This window comes from Lucilia cuprina, chromosome 5, assembly GCF_022045245.1.
Source record: "Lucilia cuprina isolate Lc7/37 chromosome 5, ASM2204524v1, whole genome shotgun sequence".
Lineage (NCBI taxonomy): Eukaryota > Metazoa > Arthropoda > Insecta > Diptera > Calliphoridae > Lucilia > Lucilia cuprina.
The window spans coordinates 69356653-69380189 of NC_060953.1; the positions used below are offsets into that span (position 1 = coordinate 69356653).

Consider the following 23537-nt stretch of genomic DNA (forward strand, 5'->3'; position numbering starts at 1 on the left):
CTGTTGAGGTTTGTTACACAAATATATATGAGTAACACAAATAATATGTAGTTTTTTGAAATAAGTATAAGTTTAAAACTTAACTTATATTTTAACATACTGTCAAACTAACGAATAAGGTTTAATCTCATTTTAAAAATGAGTTTTAGTCGTTTAAGAAAAAAATTATAAATTTTACTTATTGTTTACCTGAAAATTCATGTCACCTAAATGTTATATCTCGACAACCGCTGAAAAAATTACCACTATTTAAAATCTGAAACATTGATTGCAAACGAAAAAGACTTTAAGTATTAAATATTTTATATTATATAATTATATTTTATTTTTATTATAACTTAACCACAATCGTTTCTGCTGAAAAAAAATTGTTTACAATATTTTGTTTTCAATCACACACTTTGAATAATGAAATATGAATTTCTATACAAAGATACTGATTGCGACCATAAGAGCATGCTAAATGTAAAATTAATGACACAAAGATGATAATTAATTAGTAAAGGGGTTTTTTCATCTAATAATTTAATTGATATTGAATATTGGTTGCAATACATAAGCGGAACTGATAGTATTATAATATTTTTAGTGGTATTACCAACAAATAATAGATAATTGCACTTTTAAAATATAAAACAGAATGGTAGAGAGATATTTAACTTTATTTTCACTAACACTTTTTTACAAGAGTAAAAAGTTGAAAACAGTAATAATAGTTTTTTAAGTACATAGATATAAACTTAACTTGTGACCCTATAAAAATTTTATACTATGAACTTAAAAAAAAAACAAACTGAGAAAGTAAAGTAAATGACAAAAAACTGCATAATTATGTTAAAAAACGTTTTATATAAAACAAAATGTTCGCTGCTTAAGTCTTTTGTTATTAATATTTTTTGCCTTAAGGTATGCTTTAAAAAAATATATATATAACTACATCTTAAATACATATTTCTTCACGTACAAAGCTTGTTTTTAAATTTAAGTACAACTTAAAACCATGTTGAACTTTAAATTAATTTTTGCTGTTATATCAAAAGCTATCAAAAGCTCTAATTGTACATATTTAAAAGATGATGGCGTCCCAAAATAAAACTTGAAATCCCCACATATGGGTACATACTGGAGTTGTTTCTAGAGAAGTTATTTCATTACACAAATACGAAAACCTTTTCAAAATATTTAAATTTTAATCTCTACCACGAAAACTTGTACCCAAATTAAACATAAAATCCCCAATTTGAAGACAAATTTTCAGATCTGGCGACACTGTGTTCAGGTATAACTTGTGCAATTGATAACAACATAAGAAAATGGGTTCAAGTTGTTTATTTTCTTTGCCTCGTTTAAAAAAAAGAAAAATAAAACACAAAGAAAAACTGCAGACCATGAAAATGAAATGGTCTCATAAATTTTTACCAATTAGCAGGAAGTTAAGAAAAAGTATTTGTATGTAAATTAATAGCATTTTAGTTTTTTTGTTATTTTGCAAATATAAAATTGTGTTGTAATACATATTTTTTGCAATTCTTTTTTGTGTCATCAACATTTTAATAATTATGCAGCCCACGTTTCACTATCATTTATAATTTTATATACTTATTAGAATAGTATTTCTTTTTTTCATTCCTAGCCTACTATACTTGCAATTATATATGGCATATTTTTGATTTGCATTGTTTTATAGAAGATTTAATTAATTTTTAAGATTAATAAATATAAATATGTTCATATGTATATTTTATCTTATTCTGTGTGTTCCGTGAAAGCGGTTGTGTCGTTATATCTAGATACTATGGCAGACAACCTTGAGTTATAATTTTCACTGAAAAAAGTAATTTTCTGTTAATTATAAAGATGTTAAATCAATTTTAATTACCGATCTTACAATAAATATTTTGAAGCTTTTTTATGTCAAGATATGTGTAACATAGTTTGCCAGACGAAATTAAATTATTTTTAAAGCAGAATTATAATGAAATTAATCAAATGGAAAACTAAATTTATCGCAGCAGATCGATCACCAAAATCTATCATTTTTATTTTTTTACATATATATTAATTAAACTTTTTTATTTATTATTTTTTTATAATTTCAGTATTTATTTAAATTTTTTTAATACAAATCTTGATAACATTTTCGGATACATCTCGAACATACAAATATGTATATTTTATTTGATATATGTACATATGACAATGTATGTATGTTCATTGTTCATAGGCATGTTGCTCATATCTCCATAATAGTAAGAGAAATTCCATTTCTTGCAAACTCCAAAGATTTAGAATTATATTATAAAAAACAACTTGGATGTGTGATCACTCATAAATTAATTGTGATGCTAAAAAATATACTTTTTAAATAATCGATAAATATTATAGAAATCCAATTTTGATCCAAAAATAAATTTTTGAGTAAGTACCAAAAAGTTAGAGTAGAAAACGAGTTTTCTAAATACGAAATGCCTTTTAGTGCCGTAAGCAAGAACTTACAAAATAATTTCAATCACATTTATGTCTTTAGTATAAAAATTTCATTTTGATTTATTATACAAATAATTATTTTCATTAGTACACAAATTTTCTTAAGACTTAACAACTAAAATTTGTCATATAATAAAAAAAGAAAAATTAAACTTATAGCGGCTTAAGCACCTTAATAACTATTTATACAAAAAGAAAAATCCAATAATAAAATTATAAAAATAATATACATAAATTAATAAAGTAGAGAAAATAGAAACAAATTTTCATAATTATTATGTTTTCGTTATTTTTTTACAATTAACAAAACAGTTGTACTAGTATTTAAATAAAAAATATTCTTTAACATTGATGCAAATAATCTAATAATGTCCAGTATAATGAGAATGACCACCATAATGAGCAGCACCACCATAATGAGCACCACCATATGACCCATATTGAGGAATATACTCATACTGGCCATTGCTGTAGTAAGCATCATCATAATCGTAATTAATGGGAGCAATATATTGTTTTTGAACTGAAAGTAAAGATGAAAGTTATGGGGGAATTAATTAAGGTGTTAAAGTTATAATTAATATAAAGTATTTGCTAATTTTTTGGGAACATGTAAAGCTGTTTTATAAAGCTAATATTAACATAAATTTATAGTTCAGAAATTTAGTCATGTAATGTAATTAAAAAAGCAGTTACTGCTGCTGTTATTTACTGCACAGCATAATAAGCTGGGAAAATTTGGCTGAAAACTTACTCAACCATTTCGTTGTTGAAAATGTTACGAACAATAAGAAAAACTATATAGAGACTTTATTGAATAGATGATAATGATTGTTTTAATTTAATTGCAAACAAACAGCCTACATTGACTTACAATGATGTCTTTGTATTAGATCTTTGCTTTTTGTTTAAATTTTAACAAAGTGATGACATTATTATAATAACTGTGACTCTGTGTTGAAACAGAAGCATTATTCATTAGGAAAAACATTGTAAACTATAATTAAGAAATTATTTAATAATTTTATGAAGAAAAAAACTTAAAGGGGCAATGTTATATAAAATACTTTTAATAGTACTATTAATTAGACATTAAAGGCTTTATTCATAACAATTATTCATAGGTTTACAAAACAAAATTTGTATAAACCTTTGATAAATTGCTATGAATGAGGCCATTGGACAATAGTTTTTAGAACCCGTCTTCATATTAATCGTTTTATAATGTCTTTATTCTATTATATGCTATTGATACATATTTTTAATACAAACTCCTCATATTTATTACAAAAAAAAAAATATTGCATGATAACAAAAAAAGTATGTACATGAAAAAGTCGCATACGTAATAATTATATCACAAGCTGCATAAATTAAGCATACAGCATCTTCTGTTTTATCTACATTATTATTTGATTTTAGTTTTTTCTTCTTAAATCTGAACACAAGAGCTAGTGAGAAAATTATACTAAATATTTGCATAGAAATAGAAGAAAAAAGAAATACAAACAGCATCTGTAACATAATGTTTTTTTACAATATTTTTCTAATAAAACAACTTGCAAATTCACAACTCTTGCAAAGTGTTTGTGTAATTTAAGCTTTTTTGTTTACTAGATTTTATTTTTCTTTATTGTTGTTTTTAGTGGGAAAAATTGTTGTATTTTAGAATATAATTAACCTGATTTTTTTTAAGTTTTTTTTTATTATTTATTGCAGTGCCTATTTGTTGATTGAAAATTGTTTTAAATTGTGAGTATTTTATTGAGAAAAAGTTTTCATAGTTAATTATAAATCGTTTAAATTTAAACAATTTACTAGAGTTTGTTTTTAATCTTATGATAAACTAAAATATTTCATTGATGTTTTCAGCATGTTTTTTAAGTCTTTTGTTTTAGCTTTATGAAAGAATTAAAATAGTTTAAAATTTTATTTTTATATTTGTTTTGTGTTGAGTATTAATTGCAATTTTATTAATGCTGCTAGTTAACAAGTCTACAGTTTAAGTCTTTTATTTAACAGGCTGAAAATGTATTCATTTCATACTTTGCTTTTGAATTATTAACAGTTTTATATACATGTAATTTGGTTAATAAAAACATTTCTACAAGAAAGTAAAATATATTTAAAGTATTTTTTAATGGTGGTCATATAGATTGTTCTGATTTTGTATATAATTTTAGAATGTAAATACGGGAATGAAGACTTGCTATTAATTCATTATTTATTATGTGAGTTGTTGTTGTTAATTGCATACTAAAACTATATAGTTTTAGTCCAAATTAATTGAATTTATATTAAACTAAATTTTATTATATTTTTTTATTGTAAAAATTTATTTTAATTAAAATTATTCCAAATACTTGAAGTTCAAATTTTTAAATCAGGCTACTTAATGCACGCAATTAAAAAATACAATTTTTTCTATAATTTTCTAATTGTTTCAAAAGAGTTTAATTCAATGGCTTCTTTTGCCGACTTGTTGATAGAATTTTTCATTTTTAAAAATTCTTAACACGCTATATTATCAATTTAAATAATTACAAACTTGATAAAGTGAATCAAATTGAGTTAAAGGCTAAACACTAATTTGTTTTTAATATAATTAAAATATTTAAGAATAATTTATAAAAACAAATTAATATTTCATACAATTTTCATAAATTATTTTAGATTTTTTTCTTTTAGAAACAAACTCACAAGTTGTTCAATTAAACTTTTTGAAATCATGAATTATTATGCAAAAATAAATTCTTTATCAGACAGACGTATATTTTCTATATTTAGTATAATTATTGCCTTTGACTTTACTTGACTGTTTGCGAGCAGTGAACTACCACGTTAACTTTTATTATAAACTCTAAAAATTATATAAAAATGTATCAGAATTTGGTAATAAAACGCCAAATTTTGCGTTCTTTATATCCCGAAAATTTTCTTTTTTAGCCAACCTTTTTAAAAAGTAGAAATATTTCAGCTGTTGGTGAAATTAATTTCAAATTCTTTAACAAAAAGATAATATTTACATCATATAACAATATTAAACAAATATTGACTCTTTTATCATAAACGCTTGTTTCCTAAATCATTTGTTTGCTCTATTGACTCAATATTTTTTTCAGTTTTCTAACTCAATAAAATAAAATTTGAAGTTCCTTAGCAAATTGCTCTATATTATGTTGAAACTTATTTATTATCTTTATCTTTATTAAATTGCTAAATCATTTTTTAAACAAAATCTATTTTTCATACTTATTAATAGCAATAACAGTTTTTGTTATTTTCCTTAATATCTTTGCAAAATCAAATGATTTCAATAACCATAAAAACTAAATGATTGTTATATTTTGTTGCTATTTTTTATAGCTATGCTACATTACTTGCAGTTTATGTTTTTTTGCAACCTTTGTCATCGATTTTAACGGTGGTTGTACAACATTTGATGGGGTAATTTATAAATAGCATTGATGTTAAAACTACCACAATATTTAAATAAATGAAAACAGAATATCAGTTTTACTGACTTGATGGCCTATCAAAAGCACATTACCCTTGGATTTGAATTTAATTTCGCTATGGTGTTTTTTGTTTTAAATTTAAATAAATTTATTAAAAGAATTAGAAAAAAACATGTTATATAGAAATTCAATAATAATCTCCTTGATAATCAGATCTATCTATTCCTTGGCCATAATCATTATAATCTTGCTCATAGACAACACCCACAGCCTGCTGCTGCTTCTCACTATCGGGACGTAATTTAAGTATTTGACCATTATTGTAGTTGGCATGACGTCGAAATAGTTTCAACATACGATATGTGTCAATGCCTGCATCGTTGAATGTGAATGTGGGAAATTTTCAAATGCACAGAGAGATAAATATGAAAAAGAAGAAGAAGAAAGACAATGCAATTTTTTTCTATTTCTGTTCATTTGTATGAAAATGTTAATTGTTGTTTTTAACGAAAAAATCTTTAAAATAATAATTAACATGAATTATGGCAAAAAAGCAAACAAATTTTGCTAAGTATTTTCTGTGTTCTTTTTTAACCAAAACTGGTGGGTGAGGGGTTTCAAATAGTGACGAGGTTTTAAGAATCTATATAAAGTGCATAGGGGCATTTGAAAGTGACGCATTTTGTCAACTACAATTCGCTGGGGGGAGTTTTTTTTACTTGAAAGGGGATATTAAATAGTGAGTTTTTAAAGTGCTACCTATAGCTTCTCTTGAAATAGTTAACTTTTGTTATATTTAACTCACCATAAGGAGCTGGAGAGGCTACTACAACAGGTGCTGGTGCCACATGCTTTACAACGGGCTGATAAGCTACCACTGGCTTAGGAGCTATAGCTACTGGCTTCGCTACTGCATGCACTGTGGGTCCTGACTTGGTTACTACAGCATTGAAACCATTAATGGGATCGGCAGTATAGTCTACAGTACGTATGGAGCCATCAGGTTCAACTAATGAATATTGACCTAAAAAAGCAATAGTAAAATGTTTAAATTACTAGATATAGAACGAATAAGAGACGATTTTCTTCAATTACCTTTGACTACATCACCATCACGAGTTTCATGTTGAGATTTGACATCACCGGTTGTATGATCTGCTACACCATAGTTAAAAGCATATTTGGGATGATCCTGAATAATAAAAATAATATTAATATTATTTGGATATGTACTTTAACTCAAAATATTTTATTTTATTTATTGAATAATTGAATTGATAAAAAAAGAAAAAAATATACAATAGAAATTAATTAATTAACTTAAAGAAAAATATATTGAAACAAAATCAAAAGCACAAAGTCTTCAAATGAGTCAAAAATGTTATTTAAAAGCGATATTTAAATTACATATAAGTTAAATATAAATCCACAGAATTTCAAAACAAAATGTCCCATGTGTTGCCTTATTGAAATGTTTAAATTACACTTTTTACATTTAAATAAACAAATAATTGTAAATTTTGTTTTACACAATTTGTTTCATTGTATTAAATATATTAAAACTGTTTTCTTTTATTGTTTAAAATGAATTTTAAAAATCTTGATATTTTTTATTATTATTAATTTTAATGATTAATATTTCATATTGTATCACTTTTAACTTTGCTTTTAAATCAACCTTCTTTTAATATTATTCTACATTTTTGAAACAATAAGTCCTTTTTATATGTATGTATATGGGTTTTTTAGTTCTTTTAAAATAATTTATTTTTTTTCACTCACATAATAATCCACAGCATAACCTGGTCGTGCATAAACACCTGTGGCACTTAAGGCTACAAAAAGGATGATCACTTTGCTGATGGTAGACATGTTTATTTTCGATATATTTTTTTAATACACTTAAAAAAAGTATTGCACTGATTGTTTTTTTTTAATTGAATGTAGAAAAATCGCTAGAAATTCGTTTATTTTTAGAAAATCTGAAAATTAAAAATATAATTAATATTTCCTTTACAAAATTGCACTATTAATATTTTTTATTGGAAAAATTGTTAATTAAATACTTTTGGTATTTCGTAGGCACCGTTTTGAACACTTTGAAATTGCCCGGAATACTGTAACAATTCTAAGATCAAGTTTGCATTTTATACGCTAAAAAATATCACAAGAAAAGTATCTACAACCTCTACCAACTACATATGTATTAGTTTTTGCTTTTTTATATTTAGTATGAGTATAAGTATTAATGTACATCTAAAATGAGTATAACAGCCGGTAGTTTGTTCATAGCTAATAGGGGGTATAAAAATAAAAATAAAAACAAAACATTAATATAAACTACATGTTTATTGTTATTTTGTTTTTATTCTCTTTTCGTTTGTTTAGTTGAGATTTGTAGTATAAGATTGTTGTTATTCTGAGATTGTTTTATGAATTGAATTTGGATTTGTATATTTTGTTGATTTGCTCAAGTGTAACCGTTGTTGTAGAAGAGTTTTTATATTGTGTTTGTATTGCGGAAGATCAGTGGTGAATTGTGGTGTATTAATCAAGAGAGTTTTCTTAATGTTTTGATTTATAGGGGTGACTTGTTATTGTTAAAAATATTTGTATTGTATTTTGTTAATTTAATCATGTTGTGGTACCTTTTAGTCTGTAAATACACTTCTCAGTTAGTTAGGAAGTTATTAATAATTTAAAAACAGTAATTGTTGAGTGTTAAAGTTCTATAGAATAGACTATACATTAGACCTTAAACTAGACTAAATACTTGACTATAGACTATATTATAGACTAGATTATACTATAGTCGACTATAGACTAGTTTATAGACTAGACTATAGACTGGACAACAGACTAGACAACAGACTAGACTATAGACTGGACAACAGACTAGACAACAGACTAGACTATATACTAAACTATAAACTATATTATAGGCTACATTATAGACTAGACAATAGACTAGACTATATACTAGTTTTTAGACTAGGCTATAAATTATATTATAGACTAGACCATAGAATACACTATAAACTGGACTATAGATTAGACTGTAGACTAGACTTCGCCAAATTTCATAAAATGATCTCTATAATTGTGAGCTGTATCATGAGCAAAGGTTTACATAGTATGTAGTCCCAGGCTTAAATATTACTCTAATTAAAATTTAGCTAATGTTTAACCATGAAACTCTTTGGTTGTCTTAAAATAACGTATGTGTTCAAAAAACATTGTTTAAAAATTTGGTTCAAAACTGTTCCAGAAAAGGATTATCGACTCCATAACGGTTTCTCATAACAAGTTTCGAAGGGGAAAATTTCGAAGAAAAATTATTGTACTTAACGCGAAACTAATACAAGTAAGAAATTATAGTCGGCCAAGGCCAACAATATAATACCCTTCACTTGTTACAAAAATAAAATGTACCATGTCTCATATGTACTTATTGTTGAATAAAAGTGTGGACTTTATATCAAATTTTAAAGATGGCTTTTTCATAGGGTCTAAGGTCAAATGAGGCCATATAATTATAAAGTTCATGAGGGTCATCAAGGCTAGTATAGAACTTAGTTTTGCTGCTTTTTGTCGAGATGCGAATATATTGAACATAATTATGAACTTAAAACCCCAATTCGGCGGGTTCATCTGTATGGGGGCTAGGTGAAATTATGAACCAATGTTAACAATTTTCATCAGGCTTCGTCACCGGAACATGTACCAAATTTCATTAAAGTATCTTCAAAATTGTGACCTGCAGTTTGATTATAAGGTTTAGATGAACGGACTTACATAGCTATATCGACTCAGAAAATGATTCTGAGCAGATTGGTATTTTGGTATAGGACCAATATTATTGTGCGTTACAAACATCCCACTAAAGTGGTGCAGGATATAACTAGTATAAGCAAAAAAATGGATATGAAAATAGTTGTGTAACTAATGCAATAATAACTGAGTGTTAACTTAATTCTCCGTTAAAATACAAAAAAAAAGAATTTAATAAGAAATTAAAGTTTTTACAAACCTGCTTGTAGATTTCCTTAGGTATTTTTAATTTACTTAAAGATGTTTGGCAAAAACAAAAACAAATAAATTTTTTATAAACATTTCCTTTAGATATCGCAACATTTCCTAATAACTATATAGACCCAACAACAATTAATTACTTTCAATTAAATCGCTATAAAGAAAAACTGAACTTTTTGCTATTTTTTAATTGTAGTAGATAATAGATTACAAACTATAAAAATATTCTAGTATTTTTTACAATATATCGAATGCGAAGCAATTGCTCATTTTTAATTGACCATAATCTTGTAATTAAAGACTTTAATACGTATTATGACATTTTAAAAACTATTAATGGATTGTAGTTTGTCGGTGGAAAAAGGTAACCAATAGTACTTTAATGTTAAATATATAAACAAGCAGCAAAATAATTTATGTTCAAGTACTTTACCACAGACGATTTGTTAGGTTCTCACTGCTCTTGTTTTTTTTTTTCTTTTTGCAAAGTTTTTTTTTTGTTTTCTTTCTGATCTACTTTTTTAAGTTTATGCTTTAATTTGTACTTTGTCTCATAAACTGATTTCCATAGAATTACGTGCAACCTTGGTAAATATTTATTAAGACTCAATTTGTTTTTTTTTCGTATTTTTTAATACCCTACACACCACAATACGACCATGGACACTAGGGTATATTACTTTGATGTGAACAATTTTAGATATTTGACAAGAATCCATTTAAAGTTAAAACAAAGAATTAGTCTTTTTGGTTATGAAGTTCATTTGTGGTTTTGCACTTCAAGTACTTATTTATTAAATTTCAAAAATATTTAAGATTTTAAATCTATTTTGTATATCAAAAAGGATAACACCAATATAGTGGGGAGAATATTATATGTTTGTGATAATAATACAGAAAGACTTTCTGGGTCAATTAAGACAAATCCGACCATCTGCTCGTGTTGTATTTTTTTAGCGCATGTAAATGACTCATTGGTACATTTTGAAAAATTTAGTACTATGAGTATACAAATAAACTAAATTTCATGAAAATCGAACCATATAGCAGGCATAGGATACCATATAGTCAAATATATCGGACTATATTATTTTACATAATTTTTAAATTCAAAACAAATAACTTTTTTATAAGTTTTATGTACAGTGCAATCAGTGGCCATATGACCTGATAAAAATGTTTAGGTTTCAATTCTCAAAAGATCATTTGTTCATTTAATAATTTTTTTTTCTAATTTTTTGGAAATATTTTAAAATTTTAAATTGAAAATGATTTTTATTTATTTATTTCCATTATTTGTCTTCAAAATTAATGCTTTTGTTCTTCTCTCGGGAAACACATAATGTAGAAAAAAGTTTGAGTTTTTATAGTATTTTCGTTAAATTTGACCATGTTTTAAAATGTGAAATTAAAACCATAAAGAATAATATAAATGAGAATATTGAACTAAATTATTTTAGTTTCAATACTAAATATTTAATTACAGTTTAGATTAATGAGTACAATATCTCAACGTCGCAAACAAAATTGCTTAAACAATTTGATGGCAAAAATTATATTAAAAAATCAAATATTCATAACAATAGTTAAAGAATTCATACTTTCATACCACTATAGTTTGTGCTAATATTTGTAACACCCAAAAATATCGGCTATCGGTTAAAAACACTTTCTGAATCGATTTACTTATGTCCGACTGTCCGTCCGTCCATCCTTCCGTCTGTCTGTCTGTGCGTCCATTAAGGAAAAAACTAAAGTATACGACCTTTTCTACATGTTGCAACTTTGGATAGCAATATAACTGTTATAGAAATAATATAACTTTTGAGTTTGAGGTTCTACCCACTGGCTCCAATTCTGTTCTCGACCACCTACAACTGTCAATCAACTCAAAAACATTTGTGTTTTTGCACTTATTTTTCGTGTAAAACTTCATTGTTATGAAATAATCTTAAATTCTTAATTGCATTGCTGAAATAGAAATAAATCTTTATTAAATCTTTCCAAGAATCCACACAAAACCGTTAAAATTTAAATTTAGATTTTTAAAGAATTTGAAAATTATTGTGGACAATAGGAGTTTAAATTTATTTTAGTTTTTGTACCCAAAATAAAAAAATAATAAATTTTTAAATTCCCACAATTAACGCATTCTACTGCCAATTACTTGACTTTAAATCTAACACAAATTCAAACATTGTACTTGTGTTTTTATTATTTTTTGTATTTTTATGCAAATTCAAATAAATATTTTCAGCTATTTTCCCTAAAATTGTTGTTGTGTCTTGTTTTTGCTAGCAACGACCTTCAAAGTAAATTAAAAACATAATTGTTTAAATAAAAAACCAGTAAAGATAAAAAGAAAAGAAATAAAATTTAAAATAAAACAACTTGTAACAAGTTATTTGGCTAATAGTTCTGTTTAATTGAAACTCCAAATAAAATGTTAGTAACCTCGTATTGTTACTAAATAGTCAAAAACATCATGAAAAAAAGTCTCATGCGTGTTTAAGGATTTAAGTTAAATTATATATACATACATATTCAAATAATGAAAAACCTTTAATTAATTAGTTTATTATTATTTGCATGTGTAAATAGGGTTCGTGGTCAAAATAAAGTTAAACTTATTTAACTAGCGCTGACACTGAATAAAACATGAAATTAAGGCAACTTGTAAGCAGAGAACAAAAAAAAAACCTTAAATGAAAAACTAGTCACAAATAATAACAATAATTATAATTAGACCATGAGTTGTTGTTTGTTGTTAAATGGGCAGTCAGCTAGTTTATTTAGTAAGTCAGTCATTCTGTCATAATATAGGTAGTGACATTATGTTTGTATAAATTTCAACCTATTCACTGACGATGTTGCAACTTTCTGCCATGGATGGCTAAAAAAACTTTTGTTTTGTTTTTTTTTTATTTTTTTCTTTTTTTAAGTTTTATTTATAACAAATTAACACATTTCTTTACACATGCACTTGACATAAAAATCACATTTTTTGTTCACAATTCATTTTTTATTAGACCCCGTTGAGGTTGGTGTAATCTTGGTGTCTGATGTTTTGAACACCAAAACACCGCTGGTTAAGTTTGAACAATGAAAATGTAACAGCTTGTTAAACATCAGTGGCTATAAATTAATTGCTATCTCCACCTAACAGCAATGACCAGATAGATATCAGATTGTGTAAATTTCAGTTTTCTTTATATTATTAAACTGAACTTTGCATTGAAAATTGCAAACGAAAAATATATTTTTGTTTGTTTTTTTCCTCTTAGCTTGATACAAGCATGGGATTGCTGCATTGGCATTGATTGCGAAGAAGTGCAGATCGAAATAAGAAAAAATTGTCAATAACGTTTGTGGTCGATGGAATAAGATGTCAAATCAAATTACACAAGTGAAGGTTACTCACTATATTGACATTATCAGAGCAAAAGCATATCTAATAGCTAATTTACCACAATGGAAAAAACAAACAAACACTTGTTGAATTTTATTGGAGACTATTTCATGGCTTCTGCAATATTAGTATTTAATTTCATTTTTTAATTTCAAAAATATTCCAAATTTTATTTATAAATGTAGGATATGGATGAGACAATGAAGGAAGGGGAGGCTAACATAGAGATATTTACTATAACTGACATGATTAAGGATGTAATTGGTCACCCTTTAAAACTGCAGGAAAATTTCATTTCTCCATCACTTTTGCAGATTAAAACACATTCTCTAAATTCATATTTGTCCTAACAGAAGAGAATTGAGAAAAGAACAGAACAGAACCTTAGTCCTATCGACCGATAAACCTAACATCTTTCATACTCAAAACCTTCGAACAGAATCTTAGATAAAAACAGTATACTAGACAAAGACTTTAAGTATAAGGAACATGTAAACGGATGATCGGTGGAAACCGGAAGGCTCCTTCTGTAATATGTACAAAGATACTCTTATCCGAGAAGATACCGGTAACAGATTAAGAAATTAAAATGGAGATACCACATAGAGAATATGATCAACAGATCACATCGATGCTATTTGTTATATAGAAGACGCAAAGGCAAGAAATGGAGTTTTACAATAACTACAACTCATTAACTTTATAAACGTGTGATTAGACTAATTTAAGCTTATGTTTATCTGTACGTTTCTTGAATAGTTTAGACAAAAGTATAATATCAAACTACTACAGATATATACATGAGTACTACGTCAACTAAGGCCCGTTGCTAAATATACCAAACACGTATAAGATAGCGTCATTTATAAGCGAACGGCTTATAACTTTGGGCGAACTGGCAAAAAGTGGTTATAGAACACGTCATCAATGTATACTGGACATATTAAAAGGCTATACACAATCATCACACGTGTCAGATCGCATACATTTTATAACTCCCAGCACTGTTTTTATATTAAGAAAACTTTCCAGTAAGGTATTCATTTATTTATGACCCCTGTCATTTTATTCATTATTATTTTACATAATTTTAAGATCAGCAATTCCATTTCTTTATTTTTGTTTTTGATATTTGCTAATTTTCATATAAAAATTTTTGTAAAATATTTAAATAAAATATAGTTAAAATGTAGTATGTAATAGTTAATAACATAACATATGCTGATTGCAGTATTAAACAATACAATTAACAATGAGTAATTTTTTTCTTTTAATTTTAAACATGTTTTAATTAAAATTTTGTTTTTTTTAAAAAAAACGTTTTTTTGTTAAAAATTTAAAATTAATACAAACCGCAAAATTCATACTTATTTCACTTGTAGGTTTAAGAACATGTTAAAAAAAGAATTGATTTAAATCTTTTTATTTATTTTTACTTGTGTATTACATATCATCTATTTTCGAGAATGTTTCTTAAGTCTTTTGAATTCTATAGACATGTTTTCTAGTTTATGGAGTAAACTAGTTTTTAGTTTCGTATTATTAAATCAAAAATATTTTGTGGTATTTTTACACGACATAAATAATGTTTTAAAATTAAAAACACGTTTAAAGCAAATTATTTTAACTTCAATGAACTTTAAATGTTAAAACTAAATTGAATTAATTAAAAAGTGTAATTATAACTACAAACAAAAAATTTAATTTGTTCTTTGAACTAGGAATATCAAGGTGGTATCGGAGATTATGAACATTTTACAAAATAATTTTTAAAAATGACAAATAAGGTAATAATGTTTGAAAAGTTTTGAAAGTTTTTTTTAAACTATGGAAAATAATGAGGTCCTTTAACAAATTAGCCACTAATGTTAGTTTAGTGGTTATATGTTGGCCTAACCAATATAAAATCTATTATAATATTATCCAAAACATGTTGCCTAAAATCTAAAAATTAACAACAAAATTGAAAAATAAAATTTACTGAAAAAAAAACAGCCACACGTTGATTTTTAATGACTACAAATCGCAAACTAGATCAACGTAACTAATTTTTCTAATGAGTCCAACATATATTTTTTTACACATGTTTAGCAAATATACTAAAATGATTTAATTATAAATTCTATTAAAGCATTTCCTTATTACATTGGTAAATCATTTTCCAAAATTATGTAAATTTCTTAAAAACTAAAATTATTCTTAATGTAGAACATTCTGAGTTAAAAACAAAATAAACCCTTCCTTATTCCGTCATTCTTACTCAAGTAGGAAATACACACCACCAAAAATACAACTATAATAAATGTATCAATTTATGATAACAATTAAATTTCATTTTCTTCATTCTTTAGACTTAAAATTATAAAAAAAGAAACTAAAATGTGAAATAAAGCTCTTCCTCGTTTGGGCAAATATTTTTTTAATGTTTTTCCCACAACTATGTATGCTTTAAGAAAAATATTAAAAAAATAGAAATAAAAATTTGTTAAATAATTAGTTTGAATTATAAACTCAACGAGGCGTTAAATAATATTTAAATAAAAACTAAATATTAAAAACTAAGACTACTTAAGCTTAAGATGTCTAAAGAAAGAGGCATCAAGCCAATTTAATAAAACCGAATACTTTAAAAGTATTATTTTAATTTGATGATAATTAATTAAAATTTAAAAATGTTTATAAGAAACTTGAAAGCTAGAAGTTTTAGTTACTTAGTAAGTTAGATCTAAGTATCTAGGAATTGATGATATTCCGGAAATAACATCCATTCTTAGGTATTACTCCCTGAAAAGGAGCGCATACAGGCCCGATAGTGGTGTATTTCTTTGGATGTGATTAATAATGCATCCTCCTATCAATCTATCTAACAATATACTAAGAATTGTATAAATACTATAAGCTAAGAATTTTTTATATATGTTTTTTTAAGAATATCATATTATATTTGACCATTTTTTTGCTTTTCGAAATCTGCTCTATTAACCTTTTATTTTTTTTGTTGAATTTTTTTAATCTAACTTTAGCCACTAATAAAATATTTTGTTTTTCAAAATATCAATATCAAGCTTAAACATCTTCTTTACTTGGGTTTAATTATTTGTTCAACCATTTACTGTCAACAATCAATAAATGACACTTGGTCGTTTGTAATTCTTTTTAAGAGCTATTTTTTATTTATGGTTTTTTATTTAATGGAGTAAAGAGTTTTAGTTTATTTTATGATTTTTTTCTCTTATATCCAACTGATGACATTCAAGTTTGTGTTGGAATTTATTGTTTCAATTGCGTATTTTGTTGTCAACTTCTAGTTTTAGATTTGATTTTAAATCATTATTTTCATTTTGTAGTAGTTTTTATACCCTAAACCACTATAGTGGGGAAGATATTATACGTTTATGCTGATGTTGGCAACGCACAAAAATATTGGTCATAAACCTACCTTAAAGTATATCACTTGGTTTAAATTATTTTCAGAGACACATAATGCTTTTGGCTCAAGGACGAAAGCTGTAAATCCTGATTTTGGTTCAAATCGATCAATGCTTAACCTAGCCCCAATACAACTGGACGCTCCAATTTGGCCTTTTTAACTCATAATTATGTTAAAAATAAAAATGGTGGATCAACAATGTTGTACACTAACCTTGATGATCGAGCCTCATTTGGCCCTAGGCTTCATACAAGTTATCATCATAAAATTACTAAAATTTCCAGAAATCACTTAAAAAGACTAATTTCGAAAACAAATTCAGCATAAAGACATTTTATGTAAACGTAAATTTATCCGCCAAATTTAATAAGGATCGGTCTATACTTTACCCCAAGTAAAGTCATTTAAAGTCTCTTTCAGAAAATTAGTTGTTCATCAATTAATTGAATAAATATATTGGTGGCAAAGTACACTTGAACATAAATGCTTTATTATGAATTCTATTTTTATAACTGGTTTCATATGGTCGGCCACGGCCGACTTTAATTTTAATTTTTTTTTTTTTTTTGTGAAACACCAGTATTTGACGTTCATCCATACATATGTCATTTAATAATTGAACTTCATTAGTTATTTATTAATTCATTTCTATTGTACCCTACACTAATTAATCAATGTATGTGAAAACAATTTGGTAGTTGCGACTGCTATATTTATATTATTTATATTTGGATTTTGTTTGATTGATTTAAATGTAAACAATTTTAAATCTTACGTTTTAAAGTTACTCCTGATGATTTCATTTAATTTCATATCATTTCAGTATGAAAAATGTCAAAATGAAGATAAATATTTTGTATAATATTTATTTTAATTTTCAATCTTAACTAATTGTTTTAATATGTTTAAAATGATTATGTATTATTTTAAAATCATACACACATTTTTTTTCTATAAAAAGTGATTTAAGTGAATAAAATCTAAGTGAAGTATTTAAAACGTCATAAGTGCTATTTTTCATTCATATTGTTAGTCTAAACTTTTTTTCAAAAGAATTTTTTAACAAAAACTAGATTATTTCCTCTAACATTTTTGTTATATTCTTAAGACAAATAACAGGAAATGACTCAGTTATAATTAATGTACTAATATCAATTATGACTTAAACAGTTTGTAAATAATAAATCGTGTTATAAAAGTAAAACAAATAAAGATAAAATTAATTTTATTTTTAAAAAATCCCTTGAGTATGCTTTATATACTTTTATTAAATTACGTTAGTAAAAGTTTAAATAAATAGCATACTTTTGAGGGGATACAAAAAAGTTAAACAATGTTAAATCTAAACATATGCACTGCAAATTAACAGAGAAAACAAAAGACTTAAGCAGCATAGCAAAATTTCTCGCCATGAAAAGGTTGCAAGTTTCCATTTATTAACGAATATGAAACAAGTTTGACAAAAACAAACGTTTCTAATGAATTGAGCCATGTTCAGTCTCAATTATCTCAGATTATCTAGGATTTGAGATATCGTGTAAAGAAATTTGAAAAAACACAATTTTTGCCCCTTTTTTGAGATGTTATAACGGCACAACGACAACTTGATTTATGAAATTTTGTAAAACATGTGAAAGTGCATTAAATAATATTCAAAAATAATGGATTCACACCTACTTGAAGATGTACCAATCAATTGAAAATAATATGTATGTCTGTCCACTCAACAACATTAAAAAATAATTTTATTAGGAAAAATTGGAATGCATTTGTTAATTTATTGTTATATGAATTTGGTAAAAATAACTCAGAAAGAAAATATGTATATCGGATTTTTATTTTAAAGTTCTGATAAAGGAGCAATTCTGAGCCCAGATTCAGATACCTTAGAAAAGTATTTTTTACGAATTTGGGTTAAAATTTGTTGGTATGTACCAATTAAGTAAATTAAAAAATTTTCTTTAAACTAAAAAAAAGTTCAAATTCTAAAAGACAAAAATTGGAATTAAAACAATCCGAATGGAATTGTAATAGCTGTAACAGTACAAAGAATATTTTTCCCGAATTGTATTTTCATACAATCATGCGTATGAAATTTAAATAGCACATTTTTTATCAACAGTCTAAGTAAGATTATCGAAAGTATTAGAAGATGTTGACAACATCGCCTATGTTTAGAATGTCTGACTTTAACTTAGTTTTAAATGCGATTCTCTCTGGAAAAACATTACTTTGGGCGTACTTCACCAGCCGTCAGATTCTGAACTTCCATATAAAGGTTTTCTCTCTTTTATATAGTATGCACACAGTTTCAAGCGTTTAAAAATGATCGGGTCACCAATTAAAACAAGTTTTGAATATTATATATGAATATTATATATGAAGTATAAACTACTTTGAAATTTTTTTTAACTTAAAGTATAGGAAACTTATACCTGATAAGGTAATGTATTTTTAAAGTCTACGTTTTCAAATACTAAATGTACACTTCTATTTGTAATACTGTTAGGATTCTATCATTAAATGTTAGTAATTAATAAAAATCCTTTTAAAATCTTAAAATGTGTAAGTACTTAATTAACCTTCATTAACAAAATAAGTACAAGCAAATAATCCATTAATTATAAACACAAAATCGATTTAAGATTTTTTCTTTGTTTCATCAAATTTACTACATTGTTTCCTTTATTTCAGTGCGTTTAAACGCATTTCATTTAATCGTAAAAAAATATTTAACTTATAAATTAAATTTAAGCAAAAGTATTAAGTAAAAAACACACAATTATTTAAATACAATACTCGTTGTAGTTGTTGTGGATTTCTATAAAATTTTTGTTCCAGCGCTAGAGGCAATTTGCTTGCTTTGCATTTATGATGTATGGAGTTGCATGGTGTCGTCGTAATAATAGTAAAAACAAAAACAAAAATATGTTGAATGAATAAGAGCATCTAGATTAATGAAGTGATGAAGGCAGTGATCAACTAAAAGTGGATGAATATAAATCGGTAGGTATGTATGTATGTTGATTTGAGTAATTGGAGTATTATACATTTTAATATAAGTAGTAAAGTAAAGAGAACTATTAATATGAGAGAGAGTTAGATAGTGATCATTAGAGGTTTCATTTAAACGATAGAAATATAGATAGAGATCGGTTAGGAAAATATATATATACAAAAGTATGTTTATGAGTTGAGTTTCTGTGTTAAGTGCAGACTTTGCCATTTCACTGCTTTTTTAATTCTTCTTGTTATTTTTCTTCTTTGCTTTTTCCAAGTTTGCCTTTAAACAATAATCCTTAATATCATCGAGGTCGTCAACGGGGGGAAAGTATTTAGTAGATTTGAGGACTTGTTTTATAACGGTTTGTGGGGTAATTAACTTACTAAACTAAATAATTTACAAAGATTTTACGGTTTTGTTTTTTGTCTACGAGAAAGCAAAAATGGCTAATTAATAATGACCATGAGCACCATGTCCAGCATAACCACCATAACCATGACCAACAGCAACAGCAGCTGGGGCATGATGCGCCACAGAGGCATAGTTGACGGCAGGAGCAGCAGCAACATGATGAGCTACAGCGGGACCAGCATGAGCGTAAGCGGCGGGTGCAGCATGAGCATAGACTGCTGGAGCGGGAGCAGCATGTACTACTGGGGCATGAGCATGTACAGTGGGGGCTGTTTTGTGTACAACAGCGTTGAAACCATTGTGATCGTCAGCGGTATATTCAACGGTACGCACTGAACCGTCAGGTTCAACCAAAGAGTAAGAGCCCTTGACTACATCACCATCACGTACTTCATGTTGTGACTTGACATCGCCAGTATGTGAATCAGCAACACCATAGTTGTAGTGATATTTGGGGTAAGACTGCAACAAAAAAATTAAAATAAATTTTAAAAAAGAAGAACTTGTTTTTATTTCTACTTTGATAAAAAAAGAAATTACTCACAGAAATCACATGTGTAATATACAAATTGTATACATTTTTGCACATATTTCTAAAACAGTAGCAGCTGTTGTGTCATAAAATTACCGGCTTTACAAATATTTCTGTAATATTATTTATACTATATGCAGGCTACATATACATAGATGTGCTACATTTAATTATAACTTTTATGCGCCAAAGTATGTCAGTTTACATGATTAAACATTGAACATAAGTGAAGCATAAATAAACAATGAAAATGAAAAAATAAAAGAATTACGCAGACTTTCATAGTGAATGAAAATATGTTGCACACTTACATGCATGCGAACTTGCTGCATGTAAGTGTCTCTTGTAGTTTAAATAATATATAAACTTTTGAATGAAACTAAAAGTTAAAAACTTAAGAGTTCTTAATGAAATCGCGTGTCTTAGTGTACAAAATACTTTATTTTATGTTTGAAAATATGTTAAAAAACAAAGAAGACAATAGCTTTTTTTCACATCAAATGTTGTAATATTATTTATTTTCAGAACTTTTAAAGATATTTCGCAATAAAGTTATTAAGAAGTGGCATTCGAAAGACTTGAGTGACAAATTTGAATTTGGATATTAGAAGAATTATTGCAAAATTTCGATCATTGCATAGTTTCTTTATGTTTATTTTGTAAATAAATAGGTTTGTTCTTTAATCCTTTTTTCCCTCATCTTTACATTTATTTTAATGAAATTAAATAGGTCTGTTGCTTAAGTCTTTTGATCTGCTCTCTTTATATTTATTTCAAAGAAAGTAAATAGGTTTATTGCTTAATATATCTTTTATATCTTTTGTTCTTCCCTCATTAAATAAAATGTTTAATGTGAAAAATTAAAAAGCTTTGAATGTTAAAATGAGAGACTTTAAGTGGAATAAAACCAACTTTTATTCTAAATCTTTACCACGTAGAAAAAAGTTTATCAAATAAGAAATATATATAATATAAACAAATATTAAAGCTACTTTAAAAATTACTTAGTTTTCATCATATTACACTTGAATCTCCTATGCTGTTAATTACCCATATATTACTGCAAATTATATGCCATCATGTGCAAAGTATCTTTATTTGTTCGCTAAAACCCACGGAAATTTAAAATCTATTTACTAAGTTTTTTTCTCTATCTAATACCATTAACTAATTGCAGACAATGTGCAATTTTTTAACATTGTTGTTTGAAATTACGTGTGCGATCATGCAAGTTTTACTAATTTTTCCCCCCCACTGACTACTGACAGACTGGTAAAAATGTGCTGCAATTAATTATTTATGTCATTTAGTATTGTCTGCAAATGATTCTTCTTTTTCTATATGTCACAATTTACACATTTACATATATTAAATATATATTAATATCAGTAATATTTACTTAATAAATGCAAAAAAAGAAAAATAATGAAACAAGTCAATAGTATGGTTAAACACAATAATGAAATTATATCTTCTTTGTCATAAAAATAGATATGGTGTTGCGACAAACTTTATGGCAGAATTATTAAAGAAGCAAAGTTATTGTTTAATGTACTTTTTGTATTTATATAATGGGAAATGTATTTTATTGCTGAATAAATATTTAATAATTTATTTTATAAATGCTAAATGTAAAATTTAAAAATCAGATATAGTTTGTTGTGTGATGGAAGGGAATTACATGGATTTTTTAAATCTTAACAATTAAAATAAATTTTATTCTTTTGAAAACTTTAACTTTTGCATTGCAGCTGTGAATTAAAAAAAACTAACAATTTTGCAAAATTGATAAATAAAAAATCCATAATTTTTTTTGTATTGAAAAAATTATCGATAATTCAAAATTTGGAATTCTTTATATGTTTTTGAAACACTTCTTTATATTTTTAAAAGATTTACAAAATATAAATCTTTTTGAATATTTTCTATAAATTTTGTATTTGTAGAAAATGTTCAATATTTAATATACATATATTTATTTAAAAAAAAGTAGATATTGAACTATTTGCAATCATGTATCAGATTTTCGAAGCATATACTTTCTAATAACTTTGAATATATTTTTTATATCCTTGTTTATAAGTTTTGAGTTAGTAATGTATTTAACTTACATGATAGTCCAAACCCTCATCGGGGTGAGCACCATGGCCATATACAGCTGGGGCAGCAGCGTATAAGGCAGGACCAGCATGGCCACCATGTAAGACACCAGCGGTAGCAACACCCACAACAGCCAAGCACATCAAGGACTAAGAAATAAACAAACAAATTAACACTTCTATTAAACACTGCACTCTTTAAACACTTATTTTTTATTTTTAGTTCAAAGATTTTTTTAATAAATAATAAAAAATATAGTTAAGTCCTTATTGTTAAGAAAAACATGTTCAGTGCACTTGCACACACACTCACTTTAAAGAAAGCCATTTTTAGATTTAAGGATTTATTTTGTAAATTAGTTTAGTTTTTTCGTAGTTTATTAAACCAAGAGTTGTAGACGACTCAATGTATTGTAGTCAACTGATAACTAGAACCAAGAAGGAAATTGCTTTTATATACAAAATATTTCAACAAAACTAAAACATAAAACTCTTAAAACACTCTCGTCGCATACAACAAAAATACACAGACTCCACCCGTAGTAAATAGTAACAAATGAAATAAAAAAATTAACAAAAAAAAATTAAAAACTTAAAACAACCACAAAATACTCAACATTAAAGAGGGTTAAAAGCTAAACAGCAACAAAAACTACAACATTATGTTTAATACTT

At 26.0% G+C, this 23537-nt stretch overlaps 1 protein-coding gene across 1 annotated transcript; it reads right to left on the reverse strand.

Moving 5' to 3' along the window:
- Positions 1–6082: 6082 nt before the first annotated feature.
- On the reverse strand, positions 6083–23332 carry LOC111687868 (cuticle protein). The gene is made up of 7 exons (XM_046952596.1): positions 23176–23332; positions 22875–23012; positions 20274–20693; positions 7728–7832; positions 7041–7137; positions 6751–6969; positions 6083–6317 (listed from the first exon to the last, which is right to left on the reverse strand). The coding sequence occupies exons 1-7, from the start codon at positions 23188–23190 to the stop codon at positions 6133–6135; spliced, it is 1179 nt and encodes a 392-aa protein (XP_046808552.1). The 5' UTR covers positions 23191–23332; the 3' UTR covers positions 6083–6132.
- Between the last annotated feature and the right edge of the window lie 205 nt (positions 23333–23537).

Excerpts from the sequence above, each read along its gene's own strand:
- LOC111687868 (XM_046952596.1), bottom strand. Across the intron at positions 7,833-20,273 it reads ATGGTGCTCATGGTCATTAT|ATATCGAAAATAAACATGTC; the intron begins TAATTAGCCATT and ends TATTAAAAAAAT. Across the intron at positions 6,970-7,040 it reads TGATGGTGATGTAGTCAAAG|GTCAATATTCATTAGTTGAA; the intron begins GTAATTGAAGAA and ends TTGCTTTTTTAG.